Source organism: Lampris incognitus, chromosome 12 (assembly GCF_029633865.1).
Source record: "Lampris incognitus isolate fLamInc1 chromosome 12, fLamInc1.hap2, whole genome shotgun sequence".
Classification (NCBI taxonomy): domain Eukaryota; kingdom Metazoa; phylum Chordata; class Actinopteri; order Lampriformes; family Lampridae; genus Lampris; species Lampris incognitus.
This window is the reverse complement of record NC_079222.1, coordinates 36,203,823-36,216,069: the sequence shown is the minus strand read 5'-3', so window position 1 is coordinate 36,216,069 and position 12,247 is coordinate 36,203,823. Positions and strand designations below refer to the sequence as shown.

Here is a 12,247-nt window from a genome sequence, read left to right as displayed (position 1 = left end):
AATTTCTTGGTTTGAGCAAAGACCTTCACCCACGCCTGCCCTTTCTGGATCATGTTCTGGATCATGTAACTAGAGTTACAACAGTCATGTGAACTATTCACAGAGGACTGGGGAATAGTTGCAATCACAGCATTGTAAGATGGTGACAGATGTACTCTTAGCCCCCCCCCCCTTTATGGTGTAGCGGTCAAAGCCGACGCTTTGACCGCTACACCATAAAGTTTTAAATCTTGATGATCTAAGGGATAGAATGCATAGCTCTAGAGGAGTCTCTGTAGCTACATGGTTACAGTGCATTACCATGAGGGATACCACAGGACCACATGGACACAACCGTCATCGGCGACCTTTGTTGCATGTCATACCCCTCTGCCTCTTCACTGTAGCAACCTAATAAAGGTATAAAAAAAATCCCATAGAAGTAATAAAAAAATGATGGCTCTGTAAGTCACTCAGTTGTATTGCGAACTCATCAATATCAAAGGAAACATAAACCTCAGAGGAGTACACAGAGAAAATGAGGGGGTGTGAGGAGTGTAAAACAATATACGATAAGACAATTGAGAGAGAGTTGATCCTGAAATGTGATGCTTTGTAAAGGTTTTTTTTATTATCTTATGTATCCAATATATGTAAATATTATTTTCAAAGACAACTCAAACTTGTTGAAGATGACTGTTCCAAGTAATATCAGGAGTGTGTGGTTTGATATTGCACCTTTCCTGTTTTATTTGTGAGGGAGCGGAAGGTAAATAGAGAGAGTAAAAGGAGAAGGGTAAGAAAACAGATGGTTTAAGATATATCATGTGGACAGGCAGCCATGTGCAGTGGGGGTGACAGGAGTATGCAGGTTTTCCTTCTCTCCAGTCATGACGACTCATTATTTCTCATATGCACGTGTCCTCTCTGCTTGAAGGTGAGATCAGAAGTGAAATGAGTGTCATGCGGGGCTGCTACATACAGAGCACGTCTGGTTCCATGTCTAGTCTTCATGGCTAACTTTTACTAAATATTTACAGGCTTCATCATATCCAGTCAAAAGGTTTAGTATCGTTTTGATGAGGTTCATTTATTCATCCATTCATCCCTTATCCAAACCGCTTATCCTGCTCTCAGGGTCGCGGGAGCCTATCCCAGCAGTCATTGGGTGGCAGGTGGGGAGACACCCTGGACAGGCCGCGCGCGCGCGCACACACACACACACACACACACACACACACACACACACACACACACACACACACACACACACACACACACACACACACACATTCACACCTAGGGACAATTTAGTATGGCCGATTCACCTGACCTACGTGCCTTTCGACTGTGGGAGGAAACCGGACATTACAACAACCATACGTTATTATTGCTTTATTATTGCAATATACAACTATTCAAATAGTTAATGAATGAATTTCTAATTTGCTGTGTCAGTGGTTTGCATGCACTCATTTCCCAATATAGAGGCAAATTCTATACCCTAAAAAAATCTGCAACTGCTACTACTACTACTATGTTGGGCTGCTCCCGTTAGGGGGCGCCACAGCGGATCATCCGTTTCCATCTCTCCCTGTCCTCTGCATCTTCCTCTGTCACACCAGCCACCTGTATGTCCTCTCTCACCACATCCATAAACCTCCTCTTTGGCCTTCCTCTTCTCCTCTTCCCTGGCAGCTCCATATTCAGCATCCTTCTCCCAATATACCCAGCATCTCTCCTCCACACATGTCCAAACTATCTCAATCTTGCCTCTCTTGCTTTGTCTCCAAACCGTCCCACTTGAGCGGTCCCTCTAATATAATCACTCCTAATCCTGCCCTTCTTCATCACTCCCAATACAAAACTTTGCATCTTCACCTCTGCCACCTCCAGCTCCGCTTCCTGTCTTTTCGTCAGTGCCACTGTCTCCAAACCATATAACATAGCTGGTCTCACTACCATCTTGTAAACCTTCCCTTTAACTCTTGCTGGTCCCCTTCTGTCACACATCACTCCTGACACTCTTCTCCACCCACTCCACCCTGCCTGCACTCTCTTCTTCACCTCTCTTCTGCAGTCCCCGTTACTTTGGACAGTTGACCCCAAGTATTTAAACTCATACATCTTCGTCACCTCTACTCCTTGCATCCTCACCATTCCACTGTCCTCCCTCTCTATCATGCATATATATTCTGTCTTGCTCCTACTGGCTTTCATTCCTCTTCTCTCCAGTGCATACCTACACCTCTCCAGGCTCTCCTCCACCTGCACCCTACTCTCACTACAGATCACAATGTCATCCGCAAACATCAGAGTCCATGGAGACTCCTGCCTGATCTTGTCCACCAACCTGCCCATCACCATTGCAAACAAGAAAGGGCTCAGACTTTTTTTATACCCTCAAAAAAAAAAACCTTTAAAAAAATTCTGTCAAAGCGAACCCCAGTTTTCACTGGTCACGCAGTTGCCGGATGTTGGCGATCAATCAATCAGTCAGTCAATCAAGTTGCATTTTTCTATAGCGCTTCTCTAGCTGCAACAGCCACTCAAAGCGCTTTGCATTTCTCGTCAAATCTCAATTTCAGACACCTGTTACAATACAACACAAGCCGTTTTCTGTACAGTCGCTACCCATTTCTTATGCGTAAGGCCTCCGAAATGTGATTTACACCGGTTTACTTATTCACATGCGCATCACATGTACAGATGCTGTACATGTGAGCAGCTTTTATAGCCTCCAGGGCTATAATCACATAGCACGCCTCAAAGGGCTTCATGAGATAATGTCGACATAACAGAAACCATCTGGCCTAACAGATAATCCTGACCAAAAAATATAGCTACATTAAATTACTCACCATTTCTTCTCTGCACTTGCTATGTCGAGTCATGCTGGGTGATCACAGTGAGCAACAAATCACAAAGAAGTGTCCGTATTTACTGGGGATGGGGAGAATTATCAGCGTGACACATCAGAGGCCCTGATTGACGCCCTTTTTTCCCCCGACCTGCACTCCTGGAACTCTGCCTCTGATTGGCTAGTACCCCATTGCATCCTTTGGTTAGGTTGGTTAAGGCTATGGTTAGGGTGGGGTTCAGGTTAATTTACAATGCAGATTTTTTTTCTCTATCTAATTGTTTTCTTTATAACCTCTGCAAGTATCAAGATGATACACCACCCTCAGAAAATTACAACGCCTGATCTGAAATTGAGGAGGAAGTTATTCAGCTGTGGTAGAAATGCTGTGGATGTGCATATATGACTGGGGATATCCTACAGTCAGTTAGGTATGTTACCTAACTGACTGTAGGATAGCCCCAATAATCATTTAGCTTTAATTTATTCATTTGGGTTGCTCACACGACAATGCCTTCCTCTGTATTTTGTTGGCCTTATGTTGAAACTGGTTTTTCACTCGCTAGTTTTAAGATGCTTTTTTTATATTTTTTTGAGTTATAGTGGCGTGACCATGCCAGGGAGGTTTCTGAATTCAGCCCAGAAGTCTTTCTCCAGCTCAGTGATATGAGATGCCTGGCATGCTCTTGAAGCAGCAGCGGTTCCCTAATTCATCTGTACGACCTCTTCCTCTCGTCGTTTTTATCAGCTCTAACAACGTCATTCCGGGAATCTCTGGCCCGGTGCAGGCAGATGGAGACACCAGAGGCTTTATTAAAAAAAAAAAAAAAAAAAAAAAACTTCTCAGACCTAAACACATGTCCCATAAAACCTTCACGCCGCCTTTTGAAAGCAGCAGACAACACTCTTACACACCAGCCTGGTCCCGGATCCTTGACCTAATTCCCCCTTTTGTGTGTTCCCTCCTCCCACTGGAATGGAGAGATGAAGAGAGAGAGAGAGAGAGAGAGAGAGAGAGAGAGAGAGAGAGAGAGAGAGAGAGAGAGAGAGAGAGAGAGAGAGAGAGAGAGAGAGAGAGAGGAGAGATAAAATGCTCCGCGGCGCAGAGTTATTTGTTGCAAGTTTTCATTGACATTTACTGTTCCCTCAAAGATCTGGAGAGTTTCGACCTCTCCCAGTACTCCTTAATTCATCTTCCCTGGCAGTCTTGCTCTCGAGGTAGAAGGAATAACGGCCCATGCGTTGCAGCCATACTATGCGTGTTAAAGGACACATAAGCAGCTGGTTTTTAGTTAAATGTGCCGTTTACTATTCAAATGAAAATTAGTATACTTCTGTCCAGCCTGCTGGTAAATCACTTGTTTCAAACCAGACTGGGTCCTCTAAACCAGTGTTTCTCAACCGGGGGTCCGCGGACCCCTAGTGGTCCGTGGTGTAATTGCAAGGGGTCCGTGAAAATAAAATATCTTTAAAAAAAAGATCCTATGACATTAATAGAAATAGGATTATTTTACTCAAATGTGACTGAGACCTTTATCTACCTAAACTATAAAGGGTAACAGGACTTTTTTCTCTAATTACATCTGTTTCACAAGTGTAATCTATTGTATTTTAATAAGAGATCTCGCTCCCGTTTGCATTGTTAAAAGTTACTGCATAAAAATCCTGTTGTTACATATATCTGAAAGTTACTGAATACATATTCTGTGTTGTTACATATATCTGAAAGTTACTGAATACATATTCTGTTTTGTTACATATATCTGAAAGTTACTGAATGCATATTCTGTTTTGTTACATATATCTGAAAGTTACTGAATACATATTCTGTTTTGTTACATATATCTGAAAGTTACTGCATAAGAATTCTGTTGTGTTAACTATATCTAAGTTACAACTGAGAGCTCTTATTTTTGCCCCAAAGAGTGAATAAATGCTATAATGCAATTTAAAATGCAGTTTCTACTGTTTCTATCAAATTGCAACCCCCCTCCCCCAAGATCAGGTGGAGGGGTCCTCAGGGTAGATCCAAAATACGCAGGGGGTCCAGGCCCCAAAAAGGTTGAGAACCACTGCTCTAAACATTGAGACAATAAACAGTCAAAAAAGTGGGACATAACTTGGCAGAAGTTTGGTTCTGTGTTGATCCCTCGCTTGCGTTTAAATCTCTGTGCGCTCGGCTCGTCGTCGTCTGAGCAGCTTTGTGAAAGAGCAGTTTAGGTGAAATACAGTCTATGTCTGCATCACGCACCAATGCGCTGAGTAAGATTGTATTATTTTTAAAGATAATGATATATTATGTGTAACATACAGACCTTCGTAGTGTGTTATTGTTACAAAAGTCAGTGACTCGGGGATCTGGAGTTTCTCACAGGCAAGCCTCTCTAAATAATTCATGCAGATTAGCCTTGGCTCTTGATTTATCTTTCAGTAATATGAAACGTACCTATGAGGGTGAATAAAACAGTAAAACTTGTGCACATGAAATAAAATGAAATGTCATTTCCCCCAGCCCACAGCAGTCACATATCCACAAACTGCAAGAACTGCAAGAACTGCAAGAACACCTATATCCAAACTTAACACATTGTCGTCGTTGGCGTCTCTCGTGTCCGAGGATCCATTCCACGAGATTAAGGTGTGAGCTTAAACTCTCGGAGCCGTTCGCTAAAGCCTTGATTAAAGTGGTGATCAGGTCGCAATGCTGGTCCACACTGCTTGGTCCGGGAGCATCTCGTTCCATGGCAACACAAGAGTGAAGACGATGGGATCCGCCACAGGTTGCACCCAAGTGATGGTCGGATTGGGAGTCCGGCCTGCCCACTTGTTAGGCACCTACGAGCCGGGGATGTGTGGGATTTTTATAACCGCCAGTCCGAGGTCCCGTTAGAAGTCCGGTCAATACCGCGAGGAGGGGCCTATCTGGGGTTTGTCACGCATGCAGGAATCGGTAGCCTGTACTTTTCAGCCTACATCACATGCCGCTTCAGCAACCCTTCAGCAAAACTAACACATATATCCAAACTAACTCATATAGCCAAACTAAACAACAAAAACAAATCACTGTCCAGGGGAACAAACGCCAGCCAAGATGACTGTCGGAACTGCCGGTCTGCATGGGCTAGCAGTTAGCTTAGCCTGCCCTGCTTCCACGTCCTGTCAGACTGCCTTCGGTGTTTCCTCTTCGGGTGCACATCCAGGCAGGGGCCGTGGTCCTTGGGCCCACAGGATGCGGCAGACCAGGCTCCCTCAGCCGATCCAGCACCATCTATCCCAGCCAGACACCCTCGACACGCCTCCCCGCACTCCACACGACAACACCAAAAACACCACAGCCAACACCAGGTGAGGCTGCCGCCAGACCGCCCTCGGTGTTATCAGAACTGCCGGTCTGCATGGGCTAGCGGTTAGCTTAGCCTGCCCCGCTTCCGCGTCCTGTCAGACTGCCCTCAGTGTTACCTCCTTGGGCACAGCTCCAGGCAGGACTGTGGTCCCCGGGCCAACAGGATGCAGCAGACCAAGCTCTCCCAGCCGATCCAGCGCCAGCTCTCCCACCCATCAAACGAAGACAAAACCTAGGCGCAGACGTGGACAAAGACACTTCATGGACAGTAGTGGGTGAGGCCGCTGCAAATTCACATTTGCAGCGCCATCTTCCCACACCGGAGGCGGAAGTAACATAACAGTCAAGGAGAAGTATTGCTCCCTACTGAGCATTACCTGCCGCTGTTAACATGCGGGTGTGTTCAGTATGCTGTTAGGGGGTGTAGAAACACACAGCCGGTGCGGGTAAATGTGTTTAACGTGTGCCCATCCGGGACTCTGTAATCAGAAAATTACGGAAACGCACATCCACTGTATTCACATGCACGTGAGTACGTTAGTGAGAGACTGTGTTTCTAAACGTGTTTGCTGCATGCAAGCTTAAACGTACGGCCCTCCAGCAGGCCAGTCACTGCAGTATTGGGGCAACAGGTCAGAAAGTGTGGGGACGGCGTCGTCCCCGGGTCAGCTCGGTCTTGTCCGTGCGGAATTCCACACTCGAGCACGACGGTTACACAAGCCAGCAGAAGATCAAAAGATGTGAACCTTTCACAGGTACCCACCAATACTATTTGATTCTCTCTGTCCCTCTCTATCTTCTTCTTCTCCTGTATTCTCTTCTGCCTGTGATGGTCCGTGCTGTCTGCAGGAGAGAGGGATGGATGGCCGAGATGGCTGTCACACTCCAAGCTCTTTTTCTTCTCCGTCTGCAGGAGGTGTAGGCACTTCCTCTTCACTGACGTGATGGCTATATGTTTGTCCTCCTTTTACTTAGTCTCTCAAGGTACTTCCCCCTCTCATTTAATTTCTACGCACTCTCTCTGTCACTTTATCCTTTGTTGTCCTTAGAAGAGTAAGGAGGTGACGGTGCTGCGAGACAGACCTTGGTGCTATTGATTCTGGCAACAGACCAGGTGTTGGTGTGTGCGTGTGTGTGGTGCATAGATGCATATGTGTGTGTTTGTGTGCAGGCGTATGTGTTGGGATGTGCATGGATGTACACATGAGGAGATCTGTTTGTGTCTCTTATTTTCTCATCACTTTACCAAAAGTGGCTCGTGTGTTACTGGTGAAACCACAGCGTGTGATCTAAAACGTGTCCACATTTCCAAGCTTCACATGTGATGGTGGTAAATACAGCTTTCATGTTCTATTATGGCTTCTCAGTTCACTTTCAGATGAAGGAAGAATCTGTGATGGCGAGACAAGTCAATTTTATTTGTGCAGCCCAATATCACAAATGACAAATTTGCCTCAAGGGGCTTTACAGCAACACAACATCCTGTCCTTAGACCCTCACATTGGATAAGCAACAACTCCCTAAAAAAAGCTTTAACAGGGAGAAAAAATAGGAAGAAACCTCAGGGGGAGTAACAGAGGAGGGATCTCTCTCTCAAGACAGAGAGGCGTGTAATGGATGTTGTGTTTACACAATTTACACAATACAACATTGAAAGAGGATAAAAGAATTATAATGGGATTGTAAGATATATGAAGAATATGATGAGGAGGATGCCAAGCAGTGTCCATGTGGTGAACACCGTCACCATGGTTACCTGGGAGGAGGCCAGACTGCACATGCACACAGGGGACACTCACACCACACCGTTCAAGCTAGGCTAGGCTCAACGCTAGTAAACGAACAAGGCCGAGCAGTGAGGGCCAGCAGTGAGGGCCGGCAGTGAGGGCCGGCAGTGAGGGCCGGCAGTGAGGGCCGGCAGTGAGGGCGGGCAGTGAGGGCCGGCAGTGAGGGCCAGCAGTGATGGCCGGCAGTGAGGGCCGGCAGTGATGGCCGGCAGTGAGGGCCGGCAGTGAGGGCCGGCAGTGAGGGCCGGCAGTGAGGGCCGGCAGTGAGGGCCGGCAGTGAGGGCCGGCAGTGAGGGCCGGCAGTGAGGGCCGGCAGTGAGGGCCGGCAGTGAGGGCCGGCAGTGAGGGCCAGCAGTGATGGCGCTCGAGTCAGCGGCGGTAGTTTCATGTAGAGATGTCTGTGGACTTTCAAAACGTCTTGCAGTTTTAAACTATGTTTTAATCTCCAGTGTTTTTATTGATGTGCGTTTGATAAATGGCTGTCAGGCCGCTGAACAACCCTTAGCCTTGTAGGTGAGGTTTAGATCACCCAACCAAGTCAGGACAAAGTCTTTAGGGGGAGCGAGTCCATGTCAAGTTGATTTTATCAGTCAAGTCGAAGACTTTAAGGGAATGAGTCCAATCCAGAGCAAAGGAGCCAAAGTTTATGTAAACACTAGCAACACAACACCACAAGTCCTATTAAACACCATGAATATAACTTTAAAAGTCTATAATCATCATAGAAGTCCAAATTTCACTACACTGTAATATTCATTTACACCAATTTTCCCCCTCCGTAATGAAGGAATATTTCAGCTTACAATTTTGCAGTGTTTGGGACAGAAATTATTCATAATAAAAAAAACTAAATTGTACTTTATTGATCTCCTTAGAGGAAGTCTGATTGTCATTTCAAAATTTCACAAAAAGTAGGTTAACGACTTAGACTCGACCTGCCCTGAAAAAGTGAACCAAGTCCAAGTCGTTATACCGGGAAGCCCGAGATGAGACTGAAGCTTTCAAAATGTGGACTGGAAACCAAGTCCAGTCTTACTACAACCCTAAAACAACCCCTGATAGTGACATGGGTTTGTAATATACTCGTTTAGGTGTCCTGAGTCTAAACGGCAGATGATGGACAGTGTAATAAATGTTGTTCTGCTCCATAAATCTCAGCTTTGCTTCCCTGCGACTGTCCCTTTAAGTTTCCATCTCAGGAGAACGTTATCAGAGAGTTTTATTCTACTGTATGGAAATAAACTAGGCCTGTGTGTGTGTGTGTGTGTGTGTGTGTGTGTGTGTGTGTGTGTGTGTGTGTGTGTGTACTGTATATACAGTACATATGGTACTGGATGCATCACTTTGCTCTAAGTCTGTCAATTTATCTGTCATGGTTTTACGTGAACAGTGACAGTAACGGCACTGTGTCATCTCTGCACCCAACCATCCCTGTCCCCTCAGGTCTTGCTGGTGTTTTCCAAAGAGGACAGCCAAAGTAAGGCCTTTTTCTGGGCCTGTGATCGTGCAGGCTTCTGTTGCAATATCGCACATACACCCGAGTCTGCTGTGGAGTGTTTCCTGGACAAGCAACATGAGATTGTGGTCATTGACGGTCGCCACTCACATTGCTTTGAGGCTCAGGCTGTCTGCCGGTGAGTGGTCTCTCTGTTTTTGGTTTTGTTTTTTCTGTCTTGGTACAGTATTTTGATGTCTCTATGATCGACATCTATATGTCAGTCTTAAATCTGCTACTACTACTTTCGGCTGCTCCCATCAGGGGTCGCTACAGCGGGTCATCGCCTCCTGTCCTCTGCATCTTCCTCTTATATATATATATATATATTTTATATGTCGGTCTTAAATGTGGGCTCTACATTAAGATGGACTCCACCTTGGATTCGTGGTCTCTTAACTCTCATGCTGTGATGATTTGTTGAGTGCAGTTGATGTAAACCTGCTGTAAGGCACTGAGGGTCAGTGGGATTGGGGGTTTATCTGTTTCCATTTGTTGGCTCCATCTGGTGCTTGGCGAAAACACTACAGGCCCCTAAAACCTTCGGCTATACAGTACTTATCTGGAGCCTTTCAGCTGACGTTTAGCAGGAACAAAATATAGCTGCTCGTAATGTGGCTGGCACTGGCATGAGGAAGTCCCCTTGGATATTGTAAATACTGCTTTGTAACTTGACTGGCCATTAAGTGAGCCCTAATCCCCTGCTATGAGATTGTTGGCTGACCGGTTACATGTTTGCTGCCCAAGCCTGTAGAGAAACCAAGCCCTTAAACAAAACACAGCAGCCAAGGTCTTCCTTTCCCTTCTTGCTCAGTTTATATTCTTTTCCTTTCAAAATAAATGTATCTGGCACCTGTAATGCAAAGAATTTCATCTTCTGTGTGGTCTTCCTGTCGTTCCCGTCGGAAGACCACACAGTCTCGGGTCTCATCATGCCTTGCCGGTGTATCTTTATGGATGAAAGAAGACCACCTTCAACTTAACCTCCCTAAGACAGAGCTCCTTGTCATCTCAGCTAGTCCCCCTTTACAACAAGAGACCAGCTCGACTCGACCCAACTCCTGCCCACAAAGTCTGCCTGGAACCTGGTTGTCATCACTGATAGCCATCTAACATTTAAGGTTCACGTGACCTCAACTGCTCGGGCGTGCCGATTTGCCCTGTACAACATCAGGAACATTAGACCCTGTCTGTCTGAGCATGCAGCACAACTCCTGGTGCAGGCTCTTGTAATATCACGCACTGACTGCTGCAACTCCTTACTGACAGGCCTCCCCACGTGCACTTTCAAACCTCTGCAGATGATCCAGAATGCAGCGGCAAGGTCTGCATCTGTGACTGTGTGCATTGCTCTGTGCACTGCGTGTTGGCACCTACATCCTGTTGGACTCAAACTTAGCTCTATGGCACTTACTCATGTTGTTGTGTCCTGCCCAGATCCTCGCTTGTGTTGTATCAGCTCTCAGATGTGCATCGCTCAGGACAAACGTGTGTTAAATGAAATTGTAACTGTAATCTTCTGTCTTCACATATTTCATTATCAGAAACACACATTTTTCCTTTGCTCCTGTTCATTGCTTTTTACATTGCCAGAATAGTTGCACGTTTTTATGATATATATGCACGGTATCGACCATTCGTGGGAATTTAAAGATCTAAATGAGTGTGCTGACCCAGCAGGGTTGTGGTGTGGCGATGCTCCTCTTGGTATGTCAGAGGTGACTAATTCTCTTTGCTTCATAATGCAACAAGTTTCCCACAAGAGGATTTCAGTATAGTTGACAAAACAAACCCAAAACGTTGAGAAATTCTGAGCACTCCTATAACGCAAGATGGGCAAAAGTGTACCTAAATAACTAATACTGGGAACTGTCAATTAAGATTGAAGTCGCAAAATTCCTTTAATGACTTTTGGAAAATGTGATGGTAAATATGTCAAGTGTAGAGTTGTAGTTTATCCGTCAAATCAATTTGGCAGGAATGTCACATAACCAGACTGAAGTTGTGATTTCGAGGGGGCGTCCGGGTGGCGTAGCGTAGCAGTCTATTCAGTTGCCTACCAACACGAGGATCCTGGTTCAAATCCCCGTGTTGCCTCCGGCTTAGTCGGGCGTCTCTACAGACAGAACTGGCCATGTCTGCGGGTGGGAAACCGGATGTGGGTGTGTGTCCCTGTCGCTGCACTAGCGCCTCCTCTGGTCGGTTGGGGGGTCGAACTGGGGGGAATAGCGTGATCCTCCCACGCGCTACGTCCCCCTGGCAAAACTCCTCACTGTCAGGTGAAAAGAAGCGGCTGGCGACTCCACATGTATCGGAGGAAGCATGTGGTAGTCTGCAGAGAGGGCGGAGCAGAGACCGGGACGGCTCGGAAGAGTGGGGTAGTTGGCTGGACACAATTGGGGAGAAAAAAAAAGAGGGGGGGGTGGAATCCAAAAAAAAATTGTGATTTCAAGACAATCTCAGATTAATTTAGATAGACAGGCCCAATAATTATTGGTTCCCCAGCAGCTGTCAGTCCATGTGATTGTGTTGTAATGGCAGAACTGAGTGTGTTTAGAAGCAAGTTTAGGCTTAAGCTTAAACTGCTGTCATGTTTTGGTGAGATAGTCCATGTTTCCAGACTATCCTAACTAAGAGTAGTAGTCTTTCTCTCCAAATAATTCAGTAATGACAATAAATGTGTGACTATCGTTTTACTACACACGTTGCCGCCTGTTGTATGTCCTTGTGGCAAATCTGCACCACAGCTGGGGCTCACCAGCACAAAGATATACAGTCACTGG

The 12,247-nt window shown here is 45.9% G+C and overlaps 1 protein-coding gene across 1 annotated transcript in view; it reads left to right on the top strand.

Annotated features, from left to right (window-relative positions):
• Positions 1-12,247, top strand: part of pde8b (phosphodiesterase 8B) — a 66,505-nt gene that overhangs the window by 21,518 nt on the left and 32,740 nt on the right. Inside the window, exon 4 of the mRNA XM_056290475.1 lies at positions 9,413-9,603. Coding sequence (XP_056146450.1) covers positions 9,413-9,603 — 191 coding nt within the window. The remainder of the gene's footprint in view (positions 1-9,412; positions 9,604-12,247) is intronic.